This window comes from Quercus suber, unplaced genomic scaffold, assembly GCF_002906115.3.
Source record: "Quercus suber isolate HL8 unplaced genomic scaffold, Cork oak 2.0 scaffold_49, whole genome shotgun sequence".
Classification (NCBI taxonomy): domain Eukaryota; kingdom Viridiplantae; phylum Streptophyta; class Magnoliopsida; order Fagales; family Fagaceae; genus Quercus; species Quercus suber.
The window spans coordinates 1,098,215-1,123,202 of record NW_027069514.1 but is presented as its reverse complement, the minus strand read 5'-3'; the positions used below and the strand labels follow the sequence as shown (position 1 = coordinate 1,123,202).

The 24,988-nt window shown below is 33.6% G+C and overlaps 2 protein-coding genes across 2 annotated transcripts; one reads left to right on the top strand and one right to left on the bottom strand.

The window, feature by feature from the left end:
- Window positions 1-109: 109 nt before the first annotated feature.
- Window positions 110-4,079, top strand: LOC112001950 (uncharacterized; the record flags this gene model as incomplete). Its single annotated transcript, XM_065771785.1, is given in 11 exon segments — window positions 110-194; window positions 290-341; window positions 426-487; window positions 564-676; window positions 762-883; window positions 1,948-2,018; window positions 2,174-2,229; window positions 2,541-2,614; window positions 2,816-2,861; window positions 3,221-3,300; window positions 3,781-4,079. Coding segments are annotated over 11 exon segments (824 nt in total), but the record flags the coding sequence as incomplete, so codon positions are not given.
- A 1,196-nt stretch (window positions 4,080-5,275) lies between these two features.
- On the bottom strand, window positions 5,276-7,083 carry LOC112023899 (ethylene-responsive transcription factor ERF061). Its single transcript, XM_024056527.2, has one exon. It carries the CDS (start codon window positions 6,585-6,587, stop codon window positions 5,622-5,624), a length of 966 nt encoding a protein of 321 aa, XP_023912295.2. The 5' UTR covers window positions 6,588-7,083; the 3' UTR covers window positions 5,276-5,621.
- Window positions 7,084-24,988: the final 17,905 nt, after the last annotated feature.

The following is a 24,988-nucleotide window of genomic DNA, read 5'->3' as shown; positions in this document are numbered from 1 at the left end:
TTTTTTTTATTATCATATTTTTTACTAATTGTATAGTCATATGGTTTTATAGAAGCCTTATGTTTTCAGTTGATTGATTTTCCACGTTGCTCTAAATAATTTGTTGCAGATGATTTTGGTTTTAATCACATTCTCTGGGTATATAGTGGTCGACGTGGTGTTCATTGTTGGGTTTGTGATCCGAAAGCAAGAAGGTTGTACATTAAATAATCAAATTCTGAAATTTCTTTTTCAAGTTCTTTGTTCATGATGCTCAAATATTCAAACTGTATTGCCATTACTTCTGTAGGTTGACGAATGAACAGAGGTCATCTATTGCTGAATATTTCCGTGTATACAAGGTGGGTTATACTGTTTTGACAAACTTTTAACTTGGAGGAATTTTTTTTCATAAAGTTTAGTGGAATTTTCTGTACTCTGATCAGGGAAATGAAAACAGTCAGAAAAAGGTGTCTTTAACAAGTTCTGCCTTACATCCGTTCCTTTTGTAAGTGTTAGTATGTATTGACTTTTTAATTCTAGGCCAATTGTATCCTCTACTAAGACATATTCCATCTCTACAGGAGATCATACAAAGTCCTGGAGGAATTCTTTGAGGGAAATTTGCTTTCAAATCAAAGCTTATTTTCAACTGAGGAGAGATATGAGAAGATCTTAGAAATGATTCCTGATGAATGTACACAATTTCTTTTCCCTTTTCATGTATAATATGTTCTATGCTCATGGTTAGTGAAGTATTATATTTGAAGCTATCCTTGCAGCTATTACTTCTGAACTACGGGGGAAGTGGCAAGACAACAAAAAGTCCTCCATTTCAAAAGAAAACATTAATGTTGATCGATGGAAACATGTAAAAAAGATACTTAAATCAGGAAAACCGAAGGTATGGAATTTCTAGTATAGCACAACTATCTCTTGCTAGGAACCTTGTAATCAACGATGGACATATGTGCCACACTAACCTGGTAGAAGAAAGTAGAAAACTAGGATGTAGACAGGGATTTTAATTTTGTATTTCTCTGAGGCGACCAGATGCCTCAATTGGGATAGGGGATTTTTCTGCCATCTTTGAGATCACGTTCTATTTCTTTTTGCCACTTGGTTGATAATATTGGATTCTAATAACATAGAAATTGCTTAAAACAATTTGATAGAACTGATGTCAGCAAAGTGTTTTGTGGATTGCATTGTATGATTGTCTGGGCCTAAGCCTAAGCTGTTGAATTCTTTTGTGATACAATTGGTAGACTGCCCTTTTTTCTACAAATGTGCACATCAAATCGTATCAAATTTTCAGCCTTAATTAGTTCATCTTAGATAGGGCCTTAATTGTTGTGATTTTCTTAGGAACAAAGAAAATAAGGAAGGCATTAAGCCTAGTGCTCGTTGCTGGGTTTCATCTATGCAATGGATAGCAAACAGGCAATGGAAGGGATTTGAAGGAGCTGAATGTTGGAATACTTTGGATAACCATGGTTGTGACAATGGTTTAATGATGCGTTTATGGAAAGACTAGGACAAGAACTTTTATAATCTTGTTAAGGAATTTTAATGGAAACTTAATTTTGTTTGACATTTTAATGGAACTTTTATAATCTGGTAGACTGCCCTTTTTTCTACAAATGTGCACATCAAATCGTATCAAATTTTCAGCCTTAATTAGTTCATCTTAGATAGGGCCTTAATTGTTGTGATTTTCTTAGGAACAAAGAAATTAAGGAAGGCATTAAGCCTAGTGCTCATTGCTGAGTTCCATCTATGCAATGGATAGCAAACAGGCAATGGAAGGGATTTGAATGAGCTGAATGTTGGAATACTTAGGATAACCATAGTTGTGACAATGGTTTAATGATGCGTTTATGGAAAGACTAGGACAAGAACTTTTATAATCTTGTTAAGGAATTTTAATGGAAACTTAATTTTGTTTTACATCTTTCCCTATTTCAGGCACAAGGACTGGGAAAGTGTGTTGAAGAGATTGTATTCTCTTTTAGTTACCCTCGGCTCGATATGGAGGTTTATGCTATTACTCTTACTTTTTCAAAGTGTACATTCTTCTCAGGATCATAACTTGATACAAATAATGGTTATATACTCCTTAGACAATCAAGCCTGTTATATCTGACATATGTATACTAACTCTTCATCTGACCTATCTGTTGTTGGTATTAGGTTTCAAACACATGAACCATTTGCTAAAAGCACCATTCTGCATACATCCAAAGACAGGTTAGCACCTGGGGCACACAATCCATATCAGATATTAGTGACCATTTTTAGTTTATTTTTTTATTTTTTTTATTATTATTTGAAAATACGCTGCTAGATAATTTTTTTGAAAATATAAAGGGTTTTGTTTTGCTTTGAATACCAAAGTTTTTAAACCTAAACTAGTAATATTAGTTATCAAATACTAGTGATGAAAGTTATATGCTTATCATAAGAAATCTCTGATAAGTAATATTAATCTGTTATGGTAGATATTGCTTAGTTATGTGGCTGATAATGGTATTGTAAGTAACTTATTCTCATTATTCTAGGTCGTGTTTGTGTTCCTATTGATCCGAATCGTTGCGAGGAATTTGATCCTACTGCAGTACCAACCCTTTCCAAGGTAGTTGTGATGAAATGAATTTTTTTTTTTTCATTTGAATGATTGCTTGCCAGGAAGATTTTTCAATCCAAGGTGAATGGTTTGAAAAATTCTCATCCTAGTTCAATTTAGATTTTGTTATAATGATGTAGATCTTGAACTTCTATGTGGAATTTTCTCTTGTTTCTCATGAAGTGTTATTTGATTTTGTTGAATTTACAGGTCTTAGAGGAAATTAACATGGGAGGTTTGGGAACAGATGATGACGGTATGTTAATACAAAACTAGGACATTATTTACAGTTTTTCCATTGCCTTTGCATCACTATTTTAGCTACCCAAATTTTTATGCATCCTATCAATTTTTTGGTGGTTCACAAAAAGCAATCTGAAAATAAAAAATAGTTGATGCAAGGGTGGGGCTTCCTTTCCATTATGGTTTTCCTTAATTAGTATGGGACTCGATGACATCCAAGAAGTTAAATTGGAGGTCATAGTTGTATGGTTGGTCAACTTCTGTTTTAGGTTTGCAGGGTAATCCCTTTACTGCATGCTCACTTTAATATAGATACCATTTGGATTTTTCTTCAGTATCACTAATGATGTAAATTTTGTTGCTCGACAGCAGAATGGGATAGAACCTCACTTGGAAAATCAATCAGGTTTTTCAGATCATCATTCTTGCAGCCTCTACTAAAGTCTTGCAAGGTATGCCTACTCTCTCTCATTATCCCTTTGTATGTTGATTTAGGAAATTGCCATCAGAATTGTCCTGGCATAGAGCTTATTACAAATTTTAGGCAGCATTATTTATCTTTGATATCATGGTCCTTGGGCTATGTTTTGAACTATTCTAGGCTATGCCGATTAAGAACATTCAGTGTTAGATAAAACGCAGACTTTTTGTGAAAGGGTAGGCTTCGTTAATGCCCCTGTTAGAACTTCCTCAGCAACTGCTATCCATACAAGAAACTTGATAAACAAACTTCTAGCTTTTCAAAATGAAGTTTTCTCCGTCCTTTGTCAAAGAATGTCAAGAAAGTTACTGATACATGTCTGTTTCCTCCTCTTATGCGTATGCTTAACATGCAATATTAAATGGATGAACCCCTTAATAAACATTCTGTTGAAGATGCTAGTTTTGGTGAGGAAACATTAGGTTAACTGTGCAATTTATGAATGTTGCAGGAGGAGATAGAAAATTCTTACAATGCAAAACTGCAACACTCAAAGACTTCTCTGACCTGGTAGTGCTTTTCTAAGTTTCTAATCAGCTCGTATCCGGCTATTAGAGGTCCTCTTATTTTATGTAAAATTATTTTTTTAGGAGGTGCTATAATCATGATGGAAGTATATACATATCTTGTCCAGAAAACAGGATCAATGTGTTGTGTAGCTTGCTGGTACCTTTCTTTTGTTTACTGTAAACTGTGGTTAATGCCCATGCAAAATTTCATGTAGTACTCTGCTGCTACAATGTTGCAACTTGCAAGAATGCTTCACTTTTTTCAAGACCTGCCGGTGCGCCCTTACAAAAAAGAAAGTGCATGTTGTGGGTCACTATTTAGCAGAAGCTACTTTTCCCAAAAAAAAAAAAAAAAAAAAGCTGTTAAAAGAGATTTTCTAAAGCATGTAAATTCCACTGATTTCATTACATTCCCTTGGATGTCTTATATTTCTTGCCAACAAGTGGTTCAGAAGATTGTTTGATAAAGATAGGGCCATATATGAGCATGAACAAAGACTGCTGGAGCAAAGTTGAGTTTCGCCTAATTTTTCTTGTTGCGATGTGATTCTCACATACAGGAGCATAGAATTCATTCTAGTCATAACCAGAAATCACTGTTTGTAGAAATTGCTTAATAGTTTGACGGTAAGAATGTCAATTTCTAATCTACTTGCATGTGAGCCTATTACAGCAGCTGCCTAATATATCAGTTATCTCAAGAAAGCTGCTAAGATTTTTTTCTCATGATTCTTTGGAGTGGTCTGGTGTCAAGCTTACTTCTCCATCATCTTCGAAATTTACTTCTAAACTTATAATTACTTAAAAAGTCAAAAAGTAGGCAGCCTTGCATCATATCCTGTTAATTTGCTGCTTGATAAAACAAATCCCTTACAATTGAATTAGGGCCAATCAAGATTTAACTTGAAATTGACATTAAAATTCACTTGGGGTCACCGTCAAGTTTGCGTACTGAATCGGGCATTTTATAGTCTATTTCCCAAGGATATTGAAAAAACCTCTGAGATACAACCAAACGAAGCACTTTAGTTTCACCTTTCTTTTGTGTGTTTTCCTACTTTATTACTGTCATTTGAATAATAGCCCAACTTTCATTTCTTTCATCTGTAGTTACCTTCTATCATATATCAAGCATAGGAATCACAATGGTACAAAAGTAAGATACTGCACGGAACTGCTTACAATATTGCACAGGAGTTGGACCGCCTCTTCATACACAGCTTCTTAATATTTAAGAGGCATGGAGGATTAGCTATGAAACGTGGACAGATTCTAACTCTCTAAGATAAGAGATCAGGTTGTTTTGTTATTCGTCATTACACTGGGCATACGTCATGTGAAACGTGTAATTTATTGGCAGGAATTAGGTATCAGGTTTAGCCTTGAACAGTTGCTTTATAACACATTAACATCTGCTTGGAAATGTATTATTATAAATTAATACAAAAACTATAAGACTTTTATTCCAGAAATAACATAGAAATAGATTTAACTAACAAGTGACCACGTACAGTATAATCTTACATCACTCTGTGTAGGAGGGTAACTAGCTCAAAGATAATTCTTAAAGCCTTCAAACAAAAAGCAGAAGGCTAAAACATAACCTAATAGTCCCTAACTAAGCTAGAAAAAACCTCAAAAATCGACACTAGATTGGAATAAGAAACTATGAAATTAAAGCATCTGCCTACAGACTACGGACCTCATCACCACCATATACACTTAAAAATCCTGCTTCACATTCAAAGAAAATTCCTCCAAAACTTGCAAGCATTTTGACAATTCAGCGTCCGAAACACATAGTCCTCTGATCAGCAAGAACTTCCCAGATCAATTCGGGATCAAACGAAGGCATCTTTGCCAGTGAACAGCCTACTAAATCTGATTCCTCTGCCAGTGCCATTGCCATTGGGCACTCTGTCGAAACAGAGGAAGGTGAATTCTCACACTTCCAAAACCCATCTTCAGAAACTGCAGGTGATAACAATTCACTGCCCCAACTATCACCAAAAACCAATGGTGACAGTGGTACCGATAACGATGACGAAGACGATGATGAGTCCACCTTCATTGTTTTCTCAATTTTACTACTAGTACTGCTACCTTCACCACCACCTGTGCTTTTCTTTGCATTTTTTTTAGCTTTCCCTCTTTTCACCTTTTGACAAATTGCTTGAATTTTAGCATCAACGGAGCTCTTCAAAGCATTCAATCTAGCACAATCTCCGAATCCTAACTTACTTGGATCCTTAAGATTTGGGAAATTCAAGCGTGCATATTCGCCACGAAGCTTATAAGCGGCACGATCATAAGCATAAGCCGCGGCTTCTGCCGTCTCATAAGTACCCAACCAGACTCTCATTCTGTTCTGGGGTAGTCTAATCTCAGCAACCCATTTGCCCCAATGTCTCTGTCTCACTCCCCTGTATAGCTTTTTCTTGCAGGGACTTTTGTAACTGCTTGTGCATACAGAGCTCTGAAGTGGGATATTCAAAGAAGTATGATTAAGCAAACTGCTTGGTCGGTTTTCTTGCCAGAGCTTTTGTAGAAGATCTCTCTGGTGGAGATAAACAGAGGAACCCAGAGGCTCAAAAACTGGGTTAGTGATAGCGTTTGATGGGCTGCAATGAGAGAATATTGAATCTAAGGTGCTAGTGCCGCCTGTTAATATGAGTTGAGATAACGAGGATCGGATATCAGCACCATCAGTGTTTGTAAGAGGAAGGTTTTGGTCTTGGTTTGTATCCATGGTTATGGCAAAATTTAAAGCTTTGTTTTCAAGGAAAAGTGGAGTATAGATAGAAAAAAAAAAGGTTGGAAAACAGTGTGTAGGAAACAAGGACACTAAAAATTGGTCCTTTTTTTCCTAGCTATGATGAAAATTGGTAACCAGAGGTTATGGGCAAAGGAAAACAAAGAAGATATGAAAGTTTTAGCGAAGGAAAACAGAGAATGGATGAGAATGAAAGAAAAAAGAAACAAACTTTAGCTTTGAAACAGAGTGATCCAAGGAATTATGTGGATTTGTGAAAAACTCAAAAGAGATATTGGGTTGTTCACAGAAGAGAAGATTTTTTGGGTTAATAACCTTTGAGAACAGAGATCATGAGAGGAAAGTCATTGGAGGAACAGAGTTAATCATGGAGGAAAGCTGAGGTACTCAGGGAATAGGAAATGGAGGAGATTTTTTTTTTCTTGGTATTGAAAAGAATGATTTTGAATTACTATGCTGAGACTAAGTTTGGTCTGCAGCTTTGTTGGTATTTATAGCTGCAGAGTGCAGAGTATAACGCTTAACATTGATTTTCCCCCCTTAAAACTCCTTTTTCTAATATCTAAAAGTCTAAATTGATTGGAACTCTAGTTATTACGTGGTGGCCTAATTATATCATTGAAAAATAATGTAGTTTTGGTGTGTTTGGATGACATAATTTGGGCATTTGGATTTAGATTTGATTGATTAAAATTCAAATAACTTGGTTGAAAAGTTTAAAAAATGTCAAGGATTTAGATTTGACAAATCCACTTAAGATTTTAAACCTTTAAAATGCTTGAATTTAAAATAACTCTTAAAATTAATAAATTTAAAATCCCTTAATTTAATTTTTTTTAATTTAAAATTCAAATTCAAATCCAAGTTTGTAAACACAACCTTAAACAAATTGTTAAACACAACCTTAAACAAATTGTTACATAAAAAAAAATTAGAAAAGTACTGCTATAAGGGTTGCATTAACAGACACCTTAATAGTTAACAACACATTTTTTTTTTTAAATTTTTTTACAGCTTTTTTGTCACTTTTTGTAACTTTTTGCAATTTTATACTGTCTTTTACACATTTTTATAACTTTTGACAGTTTTTTGAATGAAAAATACATCCTTAACCAACACCATTTGCCTCATTATAAAGAGCTCCCACAAAATAATGCAGAAGAAATCAGTAGAGAAAGACGTACACATTTACATTACACATTTAGGCCAGGGTTTGACAAAAGTTAACATTTGACTCCGTGTGGTCCCCACTAGACCGTACTTCTCTATCTTTATATATCTCTCTCTCTCTTTCTCCTCTCTGTGTCAGTACTGCTCAAAAAAGCCACTTTATTGATTTATTACATAGACAGATTCAGCTTCTGTAAAGCAATTAAAGTCCACACCATCATAACTTTTGTGCCACGCGTCTCGTTGCCAAACAGATCTCTCATCTGCTTTTATCTTGTCTCGTGCAAGAGAAATTTTTGCCTTTTTATCCGCCACACTGCCTTTCCTTAACTCAACTTCGTACCCTGGAACCACCATGCAGCTTGGCTTATAATTAGCTATCTCTAACCCCTAAACTTCTTTCAAATTTGAACCGTTCAATAATTGTTCCATATTTTGATTGAAGTTTTGAAGAATTTTTTGTTTTTAATCAATTTGGAGTTCATAAGTTTTATTTACTGCACTGTCAATTCATAGGATTTTTCAAATTGCAAATGAAATAATTTGAACAATATGTGTTTAAGTTTTAAATTTATCATGAAACTTTTGATTTGAGTCATATTCTCGACAGACTAATGAGAAAATAGTTCAAGTTTAATTTCAAGCTTTTGTTAATGAGTGTCTTAAGAACACAAGTAAAGATACACTTAGTGTCGGATCGTCAATTGATGCGTTCGCCTAAGGCCCTAAGTAGAAAAAAAAAAAAAAAAAAACCCAAATTTTAATCAATATGATTATTTCTTTAATTAATTAAGCCCAAATATTACCCAAAAAATAAAATAATTTTTTTTATCAAATGAAAAATAAGAAAAAAGAGAGAGGGAGAATGATGTTCACAATATTTTTCAAAACATTTTTACAGTAAATCCTAAGTAAAAAGTTATAACAGACTGTAAGTGATGACAAAAAAATAATTTCAATTAGAGATACAAATTAGAACCAGTAACAACTTAACACCTAAGATTTATTGTGAAAAATATTGTGAATGTAACACTTTTCAAAAAATAAAAAAGAGAGCAATATACACAAAAAATTCACAATATTTTTCACAATAGTTGAGTTGACAACCTTTAACTAGTTCTCACCCAAGTCTACTACTAACATCATCCTTTTACTTACCACTATCAATCCTCCACATCAACAAGTATAAAAATTTTTGTCAAATTTTTTGTATCTATATACTTTTAAAAAAAGAAATTAGACGTAATTTATGTTAATTAGTAATAATTTTGCATCTAAAATAAGATAATATAATTTAAATAGTATTTTATTTTTTAAAAGTCATATTTAAATATATAAAAGACCTCAATTTCAGTTTTCATCCCAAATGCATTAAGCCACCCTGGATACATTAAATATTTTTGTATATATGTCAACAAAGATCTTTACATTGAAATGGAGAGGTAAACCACTAGTAATAATAATCTATATAAGGCTACAGAAGTAAGAAGATGCGTTGGACTTTATGACTTTTTAAATATATATAGTATATACTTTGGTATTGGTTCTAGAGTTAATTGGTTGGTTAATATCGTTGCGCGTAAGTTGGGTTAATACTAAATAGACCTCAATATTGTTGTATTCAAGGTCAGTTAACTCTTTCGTTCATTTTAAAAAAATCGTAATTCTTCTAATCGTTAACTCTTGAAGCAAAATTTTGTGATGTTTTTCTACTTTATAAACTCTTATTATTTAGAAATGCTAAAGCGGGAAATTGAAAACCCCCCCCCCCCCCCCCCCCCCGGGGAAATTCTTGTGAATGATAGCAAGCATTACAAATTCTGGTGCCAATCTTTATTTTATGCTATATTAAAGCTATAAAATAAATTGTATTGAACATAGTGTCCTATCAAAGTGGCAAATCATATTGAATATTGATAATAATAAAAAAGTGCGCATGTGTATATTATATATATAAACTGGTTTATAGAGTTTAAACTTATGATATTCACTTCATAATAATTGTTTTTATTATCAGTCTAAGACACCAATTGATTTTTTGTGTAGGCAAGAATTGAATCCTAAGTCTCTTATTTGACCACAAAAGACGTTATTAAACGAGTTAATAAATTAAAAATAATAATCACAAAAGAACCAAGTTTAGCGGCTGTCTTTTACCATCTTTAGATAGCTAGAATTTTACTATTTTTTAGATTTCTAGAATTGAGAGCTAAGCAAAGCGGGAGATTTGGCAGAGGAGCCCTCTCGAGTTTAGGCACTCGTGCAAGAAATGTTTGCAAGTTGCCTATTGCCATATCCCGTTGCTTGTAATTTCATTCTCCATCTATAATGTGGCATGTACCACTCCCGTGTGCAATTGTCAATCAATAATGCATGCTTGCATAACTTTGTGCAGGCATTCTTTTTGAATTATTGGTCCTTTTAAGACCTATGAGATGGAAACAAATCACACACTAGCCTGTTAATTTCACATGTTAAAGATATGAATATCTAAAACTCACATGCCTAAATTGTACCTTCACTAGACAAGCTCTTGCCCCAAAAGAAAGAAGGAAAAAAAAAAAAAAAAAAGCTATTATCCAAGCTGAGATTAAATTCTATAAGGATGATGTGTAAAACTTGTGTTTTACACCATCTAATAAGTGATTATCACGTCAACATTTTACTTAAATTCAATACATCTTACCACATTTAATAATATCTCAATAAATTCCCAATTTGGTTGGATTTATATATGGATATTAGAATTGATTAAGTGTAATTATATTTATTCTTAAATATATGATAAGATGATGTGGCATGCTGGGATTGAAGGGGTATAACATGGTTTTGCACTACGTCCTTATCGAATTTAATCTCATCCAAGGCTAACTATGATATTATTAACCATATATAGGGAGAGAAATTTGTTTTTGACAAAGTGAGATTTTTTTGTTGTTGTATTTTTTTCCCAAGAAATTTGGATCAAATTAAATGAACTTCTTAATCTTCTAGTATTAAATTGGAAGTCTCTAAATTTTGAGAAATAACTGAATTGCTCATTATGTCTAAATTTTAGTCACACTTCTAAATTCTTTATATTATAATTTTTTTTAATAGAAAATATTTTTGAACTAAAATTTCATTAAAAAAATTACTTTAAATTCATGTATCCATAAAGGTTTAGATAGAAGGAGCAATTTGAGAATTTCTTAAGGTTTAGGAGCTCATAATTTTAAATTAAAAGATCAAGGTGTTTGGTTTTTTATCCAAATTCTAGGGTTGTTTGTGTGTGTGTAGAAATTTGGATCAAATTAAATGAACTTCTTAATCTTCTAGTATTAAATTGGAAGTCTCTAAATTTTGAGAAATAACTGAATTGCTCATTATGTCTAAATTTTAGTCACACTTCTAAATTCTTTATATTATAATTTTTTTTAATAGAAAATATTTTTGAACTAAAATTTCATTAAAAAAATTACTTTAAATTCATGTATCCATAAAGGTTTAGATAGAAGGAGCAATTTGAGAATTTCTTAAGGTTTAGGAGCTCATAATTTTAAATTAAAAGATCAAGGTGTTTGGTTTTTTATCCAAATTCTAGGGTTGTTTGTGTGTGTGTATCAATAAGCTTAAGGTGTGTGTTTAAATTTATTTTTTTTAATTTTATTTATTACATAAAAGTACAACTATTGAAAAAAAAAAAAAAAAACCCTACATTTTCTTTTAAACAAAATTAAGCTTAACCAAATCGAATGTAAGACCACCAAAATATTTACTTATTTCGTGTGATTTGTATATAATAAAAATATTATCAATAATCCAAGAGTCTTATAGTTTAAATAACAATACTTAGTATTTCTAATAAAGATATCCAATATTCAAATTTTTCTTTGCATGTTTTAATTACTTAATTATAAAAAATAAGAAGTATTATCAATAATAAATTGATGTAAATATGATATTATATATAGTATTATACTAGTCACAACTTACCATTTTTACCATTTATTATTATTATTTTTTAAAAGATGTATCTTTAACATTGTTTTCTATATATATTTTTCCCCTCCGATTGGGACTTGGGATGGAGCCACTGGTCGAAGAAGGTGAGGCCTTCTCTAAAACTCTTCCAAAAGGGTCGCTGAGTGAGAAAGGTACGTATCATACCGTAGAGGACCCGGCCCAGCATGGTGCATTAAATATGTAAAGGTAACGTTGAAATAGTAGTAAAGGATTGGCTTAGGGTAGTCTTTGAAAGACAAAGCTCATGAGAAAGGACCACCCACTATATGGCCTAAACACAACAACAACAACAAAAAAGCCTTTGCAATATTTGCATTTCCACGTGAATAAACCTAACAATCATCTTAGAAGTCAATCCCAAATAGTTTTCTCAGGCCAACAAATAGTTTTCTCACGTTGCCCTTGTTATATAGACTCATCGTTTTATTTTCATATATGTTTAGCGGTTTACATATAAAATAATACCATAGAAGATTACTAAGTTTGCATTCAAAATTTTAAGTGTTGTCATTTTTTATAAAGAAACAATGAAGGATTTTGTGTACTTTTCCCACAAGTAAATGTTCTATTGAAAATTGTTATCAATTTTAACATAAAATGAAAAGCATTTTAAAAAGGTTTCTGTGTTTTTTTAATTAACAATTTTATTATTTATAAATATTATATGATGATTGCTCTTTAATTACTATAAAAATTAATACCTATCACACTAGTCTTATAATGAATTAATGATCACTCTTTTTATCATCAAAGATTTAGGTAGATTTTGACATGAAATCCCAACTCAACAACAATACCAATTGAAATATCGGTTAGAATTGTGTGGTTAAATGATTAAATTTACAATAATTTAAACTTTTGAGACAATAAGTAATCTAACATGATATTAAAATATGAGATTCTAAGTTCGATTCTTGTCTTCTCCATTCTACCTCTTAATAACTTAAGTTTTTGAAACAATCGACAATCTAACAATATCAAAAACCTACCAAAGTATTTTAAATAAAAATATAAAAATGAGTTCTATCTTTTATCTCAAAAAATATATAAAAATGATTAAATATAATTTTTTCACAATTTATTAATTGACAAATCATGATTAGACTAACATCAATTTCGAAATATTTATAAAAATTGCGTATATTTATAACATATCATATCAATAGTTTTTAAAAAGTTAGTACAATATTTACTATCGTAGAAAAAGCACAGATATTTTTTCTTTCAAATACTATTAAAAATAATTTAGAGCCAGCAAAATGAGGCATAATTGATATTTGAATTTTACAGGTTTGATACAAAAAGGTCTGTTTTGGCAGTATGTGGATTTAGTCGCCCGACAGTACGCCGACTATATACATGTGGTCCTCCGTCCTTTGCTCTCGAGACCCACACGGTCACACGTCACGCCCATTTCTTTTTTCTTTGTCGACCACGTGTCGTGCTTTTATTTCATCACCGCAATGTGAGACTTTTTAGAATCTCGCGGATTTCTTGCCTTTTCCGGGAAAAGATTTTATCGGCCACGTAAAGTGAGGCAACTACAAACGACACCTTTTAATTTCTTGGAAGAAAAAGCAAAACGGCGTCGTCGACTTCATGTTATGTTCCCATTTCCCTTTCCATGGTCATCAGAGCACTCTCATCAAGTCTCTTAAATGTGCCAAATGCCAAAAATTTGGCACATTTAGCACATCAAACATAAAAACAAAGGTCCATCAGGTATGCTAAATGTTCCAAATTTTTGGAACGTGCTACAATACGCTCTCATTTTTGAGAGCGTACGGACAGAAGTGCTATTACTGTTTGGGCTTATTTTATTCGTATCTTCTCTCTCTTCCCATCAGACTCTCTCTCCCATCTCACCCATCTCTCTCTCTCTCCCTCTGCAACCCATCTCTCTCTCCCCGTCTGGCCATGCAGACCGCCCAGGCTCGCCACACCGATCTCGCCATGGCCGGTCTCGCCACGCCGAGAGACAGACCGCCCAGGCTCGCCACACCGATCTCGCTAGTCCTCGCCGCGATCTCGCCAGTCCTCGTCACCGATCTCGCCAGTCCTTATCGCTGATCTCGCCAGTCCTCGCCGCTAATCACGTCGTCACCGATCTCGCCAGTCCTCGTCACCGATCTCGCCAGTCCTCGCCGCTGATCTCTCCAGTCCTCGCCGCTAATCACGTCGCCGACCTCCACAGCCGTCACCGATCGTTGGTTGAGTTTGGGTCGGCATTTTATTCTTTATTTTTTTGGTTGGTTGAGTTTTTTTTTTTTTTTCCTCTTTTGTTGAGGTTTTTGGATTTGGAATTTGTTGGAGGATCCGGTGACTGTGAGTGTAGTTTGTGGCGGTTGATGTGCTGTTGGTGGTGGTTGTAGCGGTGGTTGATGGGTGGTTGGTGGCAACTGCACTGAGTTTTTGGTGTTTGTATATTGGCTGGGATTTGAGATAATATATTATTTTAATGGGTAGAAAATATTATTTTAATGTATAGAATGGAAGAATAGAACATCTGATAAATGAGATATTGTAAAATGATGTGCTAAAATAATAAAGTAGGTTTTTAGTGTGTTAAAATGGCATTTTTTATGAGAGAGTTGATGAGAATGCTCTGACAACAATACTTAACACAACTCACATCACTAACATTTTTACTTTTACTAAAAAATATATATATATAATCCACAATAACAAATTTGTACTTGAATGTTTTTATTAAAAATACAAATTAAACTACAAAATTCATTACTTTTTTTCTTCTTTTTAGTTTCATAATTTATGCTAAAGTTGTATGTACGTTATTTTCATATTGACCTATTATGACACTAATTTTATTTTATACTAATTAGAAAAATGTCTTATACCTAAGCTAGCCTTTTATAAGGAACACCTATTTCATATAATTTGGAGCGAATTGACTATTTATTTTTGGATAATTCGATTGTTGGGAATGAAGAGATTTAGGGCCCATTTGGTTTAAAGGTTTCTCAGTTTTCATAACTCAGTATTCAGTTTTCATAATTCAAACTCAAAACCCATAACTCATAACTCAAACTCCATTATCCTTAAAAAATCCAACACTTTTGTTTGGTCACAAAACTCAGTCATGTAACTTAGTTTTTAACTTCACTTTTTGCCAAAATAATGGACCCACCCACTGACACTATACAGAAAAATATGGTTGCTACCCGTGTTCCTTTTTATTTATTTATTTTTTTTCGACACTTCAAACCTAGCTTCACCACCACCAACGGCAAACCCTTCACCCACCACCACCAACGGCAAACCCACAAATCCACAACTACAACCACCACCACTAACAGCCCTCAACACAACCACAACCTCCACCAAAAAATCCGAATGAATCAAAAATCCAAACCCACCAACAGCCTTCAACCAAATGTGTTTGATTAAAAGAAAAAAAAAGAAGAAGAAGCATCAGGTCTTATCACGTTATAGCCATCACCGCGTGAAGGGGAAAAAAAATGAAGGAGAGCTTTGGGTTCTATTCGCGGCGAAGCTTGTTCTCTGGTCTTGGCTTAGTTCGATTCGCCGACGAAGCTTTTGACCTCTGTGAAGCATCAGGTCTCACAATTTGACCTGGGCTCAGTTCGTTTTGCCGGCGAAGCTTGGTCTCTAGTCTTGGCTCAGTCCGATTTGTCTGCTGTTAGTACCCATTTTTGCAAATCTGTACCCAAAGGCCCATAAGGAAGAAAGCCCAATGAGAAGCAAAGCCCAAAGACCCACCAAGAAGACCGAAGAGTAAGAAATTTCCAAAGAAAGAAATGCAAGTGAAAGAAATCTACAGCAAAACACAAATCTGCTGCAGAATACAAATCTGCCACAGAATATAGCTTTACCGCAGAATACAGTTCTCTGGTAGAATGGCTTTGGTAGATGAAGATAAATTGGGTCCAAGACCCTTTTGATCCAGTTAACATTATTTGGCCTGCAAATTTGCAGCAGAATACAGATCTGCCGTAGAATACAGTACTTTGGCGGAATGGCTTTAGCAGATAAAGATAAATTGGGCCTAAGACCCTTTTGATTCAATCAACATTATTTGGCTCACAAAGGCTCAAATCCTTTTGTATAAAAAAGATAGGCGTGAAAACTGATATGAAGAAGCATGGTGAAAAGAAACAAGAAACGGCAAGAAGTGTCAGTAGCAGGAAACACATTAAGGAAAGAAAAGCTAAGCTAAAAGAAATGACAAACACAACAAGAAACGTGTGAAGAAATAAGACAACGTCATGCAGCAGAACAAAATAAATCTACTACGGTAGAAACAACGTGGGAACGAAAGAATACAAAAACAGAAGGGCCGGAGCACCATCAACCTGTACCCAGCCAATACAAGGGAGATAGGCCCACGTTCAAAAGAATTCAGAGGGCGTGGTTTGGTGGTGGGGGCAAAAGGGGGTCTATATTTGGTTTCCTACCATAACTTCTTTTGGGAATATATCCTGTTGGGATGGTATCTTACCCAAAAGAAGTAATAGATGGTTGAGACCATCTTATGCATGCCATAGAGCTAGGTAGTGAGATAGCCCAAAGATAGAGGTATACAGCAAGAATAAACAAAAGGGAATTTTGTCCTAAAATGAGTAATGGTGCGGTAAACACGTACTAGAGCAATAGCAGTGGTCAGGGCAACCAATGGGTTGGTGGGTAGTCTTGAAAGGATGCCCGCAACAAACCAAAAACAATTGGTGAAGCCCTAGGGGTAAAAGGAAGAAATCCTATTGAATTAGCTCATTATAAAAGGAGGAGCTAGCCATGGATGAAAGGGGAACCTAGGGGGAAGGGGAAACCTGCACTTAGAAAGAAAGAGTCACCCAGAGAAAAGGACCCAAGAAAAGAAAAGACCCGAGTGAGAAAAACAACCCACAGCAAGAGAGTAGTAAGAAATTAAGGGTAAAAAAAAGAAAGAAGAGAAATAAAAAGAAGAGAGAAAACGTGGTAGGAATAGGGGCATGCATCAATAGACCATCTTTTCCTTCCCTCTTAGCAAACCCACTCTTTGAAATCTCCAAAAGTAATAGCTAGTGGCCATTTAGGCATATTCTTCAAAATGTACAACTTTTATGACAAGAGCCTATGACAAGGTTGTTCAAGTTGGAGTTTGGGTTCCTTCTTGGTTTACTTATTCTATGAACAGATTCAATACTTAATTTTGATTGCAAATATATTTGATTTCTCTCATTATAACTTCTATCTGCCGTATTTAGTCATCTTGATGTAACACGTTTTTTATCATGTTTGCCGCGTCAATTGTCTTGTTGTGGTATCTTTACTTGCTGTACTAGTTATTCTGCTATAGCACATTTTCATTATTTTTACCGTATTAACTATTATACAAGCTAAACATTTCCTTTCAAAGCTTTCCTTTTTATTTGTTATTACGTGTTTTACTTTTGACATAAACTAATCATTATCCTGCCATAAGTATATATATATATATATATATGCATATATCTTTATTTACGAATATGTGTACATATTTGAGAATATGCTAACCCATTTAAACTAACATTTGTTTGATGGGTATTTTCTTTAGGTTTTAGATTTGTTTATGTGCAGGAAGAGGAAAAGTATTTCTGTCATAAAATTGAAGCATAGTAATTCACACGACAGAAGGTTTTGAAAGCACAACAAACAGCTTTAAAGCACTGCAAAAAGCTTTAAAGCACAGCAGAAAACTTTAATGCACAGCAGAAGGCTTTAATGCATAACAGAAGGCTTTATGGCAGGAAACTTTATTGCACAGCAGAAAGCTTTATTGCACAGTAGACAACTTCACTGTATAACAGAAAGTTTCACTGCACGACATACGGTTTTACTACATGGCGGAAGGTTTTGCTGCACAGTAGAAAAGTCAATCCTGCGGTAGAAACTGGAGAAAAGTTCCTTCTGCGGCAAAAATGTCAATCCTACGGCAGAAACTAGTAGCAGCAGAAATAGAAAAGTCAGTCCTGCGACAGAAACTGGAGAAAAGTCTTTTGCGGCAGATACTGGAGAAAAGTCTTTTGCGGCAGATACTGGAGAAAAGTCTTTTGCGGCAGAAATAGAGGATAAACCCACTTTGCTGCATCTTCCCTTGGACTTGGTCTTAATGTTTGTGCACAAGCCGGACCAAATTGAGTTGCAGTTAGACCGGTCTCAACTCCCTTACTCAGAATATTTGGGCCCACTACCGTAGAGGCAGCCCAACCCAACGCATAACAAAAAAGGCCCCCACATCGGTGAAGCTTGATCTCTAGGTTGGAGAGAGAAGTTACTTGATGGGACAAAATCAAAACCCAACACCAGTGATCATGGCCTTGGTGTTTCGAGGCTCTCGCTTTGACGATGGGGGTGGAACTAGGCTGAACCAAAGAAAGGAAGAAAGAAAGAACCAGACAAAGGAAGAAAGAAAGAAAAAAATAGAGAGAAAGAGAAGTCGGAGAAAGAAAGAAAAAGAAAAAAGTGGGAGAAGAAAGAGAGAGGATAAAGTAACAGTGATAACGCCATCAACACATATGGCCCCACAGAGGTAAAAAAATTTACAATCCTGTCAATGAGATATGTATCTCAGAAATTGAAAACATCAATTTGGTGTTTCCGGTTTTTGAGTGAGAGTGATGAAAACAAGATTAGGAAATCAATCAAAAAAAAAAAAAAATTACATGGTCCCATGCTTTTTCATCATTAAGTTATAGGTTTTCAGTGACATCACTAGAAATAAGCCTAAACTAAACAGACCTTTAAACATTGGATTTCTTTATTGAAAACACCAAAAAAAATTTCAATTAGTTGAGTTTTAAATTTCATGACCAATTCCAATAATTCTAAAGAAAGAAAAAGTATTAAAAATAAAAATGTCGTGTTATATATTAAACTTATTAATAGTTTGCACCGTCATTTGGGTATATATAATAAGACCAGGCCAACTCCAACCTTTTGGGGTGTGACATCATGGTGTTGTCATGGAGGAAAGATGACGTCATGCTGACTAGTAAGGCGCTCAAGCCCAGTGAGCCCACTCACATGGGTTTTGGGCCCATGTGGTGATTTATCAAGAGCTGGTGACTTCGTCACAGACCTGTCATAAAAAATAAAAAATAAAAATAAAAGGTCCCCCACATATATTGTCCATGGCTGTGAAATATACAGTACATAGTTATCTCATTCTCAAGCATTTATAGCATGGTGTACAAGCACACATATGGCACGTTAAGCTTTGGATAAGTTTCTCATACTTTTTTTTTTCATGTTTTAATGATTAATAAATTTATGTCGACAACTTATCTGATATATTTTATAATTTATTGACTGACTAGTTATAAATTTATAATTGTTCTTTCTCAAAAAAAGTTATAATTGTTTGGTGCAAAATGATAGTACTAATAAGTTTATGTCTTATCATTAATTACAAAGCGATAGTGATATTACTAATAATTGGTTGGTAATGAAAACAAGATTAGGAAATCAATCAAAAAAAAAAAAAAATTACATGGTCCCATGCTTTTTCATCATTAAGTTATAGGTTTTCAGTGACATCACTAGAAATAAGCCTAAACTAAACAGACCTTTAAACATTGGATTTCTTTATTGAAAACACCAAAAAAAATTTCAATTAGTTGAGTTTTAAATTTCATGACCAATTCCAATAATTCTAAAGAAAGAAAAAGTATTAAAAATAAAAATGTCGTGTTATATATTAAACTTATTAATAGTTTGCACCGTCATTTGGGTATATATAATAAGACCAGGCCAACTCCAACCTTTTGGGGTGTGACATCATGGTGTTGTCATGGAGGAAAGATGACGTCATGCTGACTAGTAAGGCGCTCAAGCCCAGTGAGCCCACTCACATGGGTTTTGGGCCCATGTGGTGATTTATCAAGAGCTGGTGACTTCGTCACAGACCTGTCATAAAAAATAAAAAATAAAAATAAAAGGTCCCCCACATATATTGTCCATGGCTGTGAAATATACAGTACATAGTTATCTCATTCTCAAGCATTTATAGCATGGTGTACAAGCACACATATGGCACGTTAAGCTTTGGATAAGTTTCTCATACTTTTTTTTTTCATGTTTTAATGATTAATAAATTTATGTCGACAACTTATCTGATATATTTTATAATTTATTGACTGACTAGTTATAAATTTATAATTGTTCTTTCTCAAAAAAAGTTATAATTGTTTGGTGCAAAATGATAGTACTAATAAGTTTATGTCTTATCATTAATTACAAAGCGATAGTGATATTACTAATAATTGGTTGGTGTTCAAGCTCAATAAATTGCAAAAATTAAAATATTGTGATATATGTTTTTGATTTACTGAAAGTTAAGTAGAGAGATTTAGATAATTTTTTTTCCGAGATTTAGATAATATTTTTTCCATTAAAAATACTATAATGTGTCAGTTAAATTACAAGATTCTTAGTTAGTGAAATATGTTCATATTCTTACTATTACTCTTTAATAATATGAGTCCCACCCTAGCAAATCAAAGTTTTTATTCTAATTAGGTTGGCTTGAATTCTCACTCTCTTCTCCAGATTATTGAAGACAAATAAAGTAAGTTAATAATTCAAGTTAAAAAACCCAATGTGTTCTTTATGACCTTGAGGCTTGAATTGTCTAGCTTCAATTATCCTTAACCAATCGAAGAAGATGGAAAAAGACAAGAAAATTTTCAAAATTATTCATTCCTAAGCTAATATGGTCCCCAGTCCCTACTTTTCGTGACCTTGATGTGTTCACTTTTATGGCTTTCATTTGGGCCTATCGATTATCGCTTGTGCCCTTGTCTTAGATTGGTGTAATAGAATTGTTATTATAAGATTCCATGTGAAGGAGATATAAACCCTATTTTCCATCTATATATTGCAGCACATCCTATACCCATGTGCCCAAAAAGGTTCTTTACTCAAAGTCTCAAAGGCAAACACGATCCAGATTGTTCATATGTTAGTTGTTGGACTGGACCTGCTGAAAATGAAATAGTTTGGTAAACCTAAATCCTAGGCTAAAAATATAAGAAAGATTGGTAAACTAATGCAAATTGGTTAAGAAAGAATAAAATATTTTAATATTTTATGTTGTTTTTTCTTTCCTAGTGGAATTAAGATTTATTTGCTTTTACAAGTTCAATTAAAATCCTTTTTCTAGTTGAATTAGGATTTTAATTGTTTTCTTTTCTTAGTTAAATTGTTTTTCCTTTCTCAAGTAGAAATAAGTTTACTATTTCTTTTCCTAAAAGGAGTAGAAGAAATCTTTTTCCTATAAATACTATTTATAGAAGGGTTGATTATTGTTATTATGTGTTTATTAATAAAAGTTTGCTAAAAAGGTTTTCTTTATTATTTTGCATACTAGCCTAGTGTTCTTGTAGAACTTAGATTTCGTAGAAAAGTTGTAGTAATTGTGTGTTATAGATTCTGCTTCTACACTACGCTGCATCATAAACCTAAATAGCACATACAATGTGTCGGTTGTATTGCCTTGTATTTGATTATTTAGATTACCAACGTGTGTAAAACTATTGCTTCGAGAGACATGTTTAACTGTGCAAAAAAGGATTATATGGCTTTTGGGTGTCAAATTCCTACAAATCTCTGGTTAATCTCAGTGTAGCCCGTTTGAATTTAGGCATAAAAGTGTCAGAAATAGGATAATGGGTTTGATCTTTGTCTCATCAAGGTCCCCTTTCTTCACTGCAATGAGCTGTCTTTAGACCTTGGTCATCTTGGAATTCTTCAATTTTATTCTTTTGATAGCATATCTAGGACCAAGTCGGTTTGACAATTCTCTTACTCCTATAACATCATGAATTAGACATAAGTTTTTAGACCCCACCTGTATTTGAATATATCATATAATGAGCAACACCTTTTAGGACTAATAATGGACTTCAGGAAATGATCAATTATAGTGCTGTACATTTATGATTTTGAGAGATAACAACCTTATTACACAGTGGCCTTGATTGTGAAATCAAAATTCTCTTTAGGCCTAAAAGGTTTAGGACTTTGTTGCAGCTACTTGTGCTCCTATTTGAGCCCTTAAACGAGGGAAAGTTGACTTTGACACCATGTGAGAGATGTGAAGCGCCGACTGCCCAGTTTGATGTGCCTTCTGTGGATCTCATGTGATTTGAGAAGTGTTAGAGGACAGGTTGTTCACATAATTATGGTTCGATTTAACTATTTCAGGTAAAATGATATCATTTTCTATGGTTGTTTTTAGTTTGTTCTCATTTGCAATATTATAATATATATATATATATATATATATATTTATTTATTCTAAAGAAAGATGACTGATCACGTAAGAGTTTAATTTGCATTTAACGCTCCACTACACTGGATGTGACACAAATACAACAAATATTTTGAAAATAACATGTGCTGTCTTGTATCTCTTCTAATGCACTACTAGACATCTAAGTCTAGAAAATTGCTGAATGCAAAAAAGTTTGCGTGTCTAATATTTCAACGCATTAGATAATAGTTTGCCCATTTATATAATAGGCTTGTTTTATATATCGAAAAAATTACTGAAATTTTCATGTCTCACTCACATAACATTTGAGAAAGTATTCTGAACCCACACAAAACAAAAACATAAGGGAAGGGTGGTGAATCATTAGGAATCAAGAGATAAGCATAGGCTAATGACTAATGAGGTTTTCCTTCAACTAGTATTTTAGGTCTTCGACGTAATAGTAGTAGAAGAGCAGGTAGGCCTAGAGACTAAAGTAGTAGAGCTACCCAGCTAGTTGTGGGCCTTAAGAAATTCTTGAATACACCGACTTGACTTTGATTTTGTGTCGGGCATGTGACTATCAAAAGATGATTAAATAGCCTGCTGCTCAGGCCTGAATGACATTGGCATGCCTTAGGCCCAGCTCTTTGTCTTTGGTATGAAAACAGAACCAACCATAAATGAGAAGGGCCCAAGTTCAGAACCTAGAGCATTTACATTTATTAAGTTTGGCACTGAATTTACTCTCTCTCTCTCTCGAACTGGATTGCATTGGTTTACCCTTTTTTTAACCCCAAAAAAAAAAAAAAAAAAAAAAAAATTTATTGCAACTTGCAAGAATGTGAGGGGCTATTTTTTTCCCTTTCTTTTCCAAAATAAAATAATTTCATTAACTAACCTACAAGATTACAAACACAGATCCACCCTAAGAGGAAGAGCCCTCACCAAATGAGTGGTTACGTACTCTTACTTTATATCCATATAAGTTAAATAGCATTCTGATAAGCCTAGCCAAATTTTTAGTCAAAAATTATAGTTAAAAAGTTCCGTTTACATTTTAATTGCTCACTTCTTCAAATTCACCTTTATCATACTTTATATTCTTTCTCTTGTTAGAGCATTCACGATTAGGCTCATTCAAGTTTTAATTTGATCTAAAAGTCTCACTTTTATTATTTTAATATATATCGGCTTCAATATTTTTTTCTCCAAAAATAAATAATTGGCAGAAATCAGGCTTCGTCAATTTGGGGGGCTAGAGTGGCGTGACAATGTCCATTTGCTGGTTGGGTGGCGGCTTTAAGTGTTTTGTATCAAAAAAGTGTTTTGGAGTGAATTTTGGATTTGTTTGTGAGTAAGCTTTTAGTGGCAGTGTAGCTGGTGAGGGTTTCAACTTTCAATTGGTGACATACTTTTGTTTCTCAGTGATGAAGTAAGACTAAGCGTTTGCTTGGCTCCAAGTTTTTCTACAAAACTTTTAGATTTTAATAACAATGTTTTAAAACTTCACATTTTTCTTACTTTTTCAAAGTATAAGCATACTTTATCACACTTTCAATAAAAAGTTAAATAAGTTAATATCAAACACACAACTATAATTTTAACCTTTTGTCTTATATTATGCAAATAAACTGTCGAAAATGAACTATTTTCAAACGGACACAAAGCTCATTAGCTGATGAGCTTAAAGGAGATAAGGTTAACTCTTGCTTTTGGCACGGTTACCTCGGTGGGAGGGCAAGGTGCTAATAAACCATTTTAGTGAAATTTACTTGCAATTGCACCAAAAATTCAACTATTCAAGATCCTTTGAGAATTCCTTCTTGACAATGACAATCACCACATTGTCATCATATACCGTCGTCATGCTTGAATTGTGTCCAATGGGGGTTTCAATTGAGGGCATGGCGTGACGGAGTTTCCAATAGGGGTTCCAATGGTGGCGTGATGCTGATTTTTTGGTCCCATAGTGATTTGGGTTTGACCTTTGGTAATGGGTTTGTGCCTGTGGTCTGGATTTTTGTGTTTGGTTGATTTGTTGTTGTGTCTTTAGGTTGATCTTGTTTTTGACTTTTTGTTGTTGGTTGTTCTTAGGTAATGGGGTTCGAGTAGTCATAGGTTATGAATTTATGATTGTCGGTTTGTTTGGGAGAAACTAGTTCAAATTTAGTTACAAAGTTAAAAATGCATTAAGTAATGTGAAGAAATGACCAGCATGGTTTAAGAAGCATTTATAGGTAGTGCCGGCTAAACCTCTAGGCCATTTAGGCCTCCGCCTAAGGCCCCCACTTGTAAGAGGGCCCTCAATAGTACTAATATATTATATAATGTTGTGAAAAAAGAGAAAAAAAAAAAAAAAAAAAATAATAAAAGGCAGAAAAAGAAAGAATAGACAAGTAACAAAAGGCAGAAAAAAGAAAGAAAGAAAAAAACACTCACTCTCTCTATCTTGATTCTAAAAATTTAAAAAAAAAAAAAAAAAAAAAAACTCTTTTTAGTTGGCTTACTCATCAATTGGTGTTTCGCAATAGACTTGGTGTGCTCACAAATTTTCATTTTAGATTCTTTTTTTTTTCTCTTTAGTCTTTCCTTTGCCTCTTTGGTCTTCTTCAATGGTTTGTTGCTGGGTTTTTATTCTCTCTTTTTGCTTGGTTTTATTCTTTTTTTTTGCTTAACTTTTGTTGTACTATTTAGTCTTTAGTCTTTTTTGTTTTTACTCTTAAATTTTGATTTTTTTAGTATTTTCTAGAAGACTATGGAATGGACTCACTTAAAGCATTGATTCTAGTCCTATAGTTTTTATTTATTTATTTATTTATTATTTTTTTTTAAAGAAATTAAATTTAGTGGTATGAATGGATAGTGGGCTGGACTTAGTGGATCAAGTTTAGTATTTTCTGGAAGACTATGAATTTATAATTAAATACAATAAAGGCCCTGTTTAAAG

What these genes read in the sequence shown, in the direction of transcription:
- LOC112023899 (XM_024056527.2), bottom strand. Translation starts at nt 6,587, where the DNA reads ATGGATACAAACCAAGACCAAAACCTTCCTCTTACAAACACTGATGGT.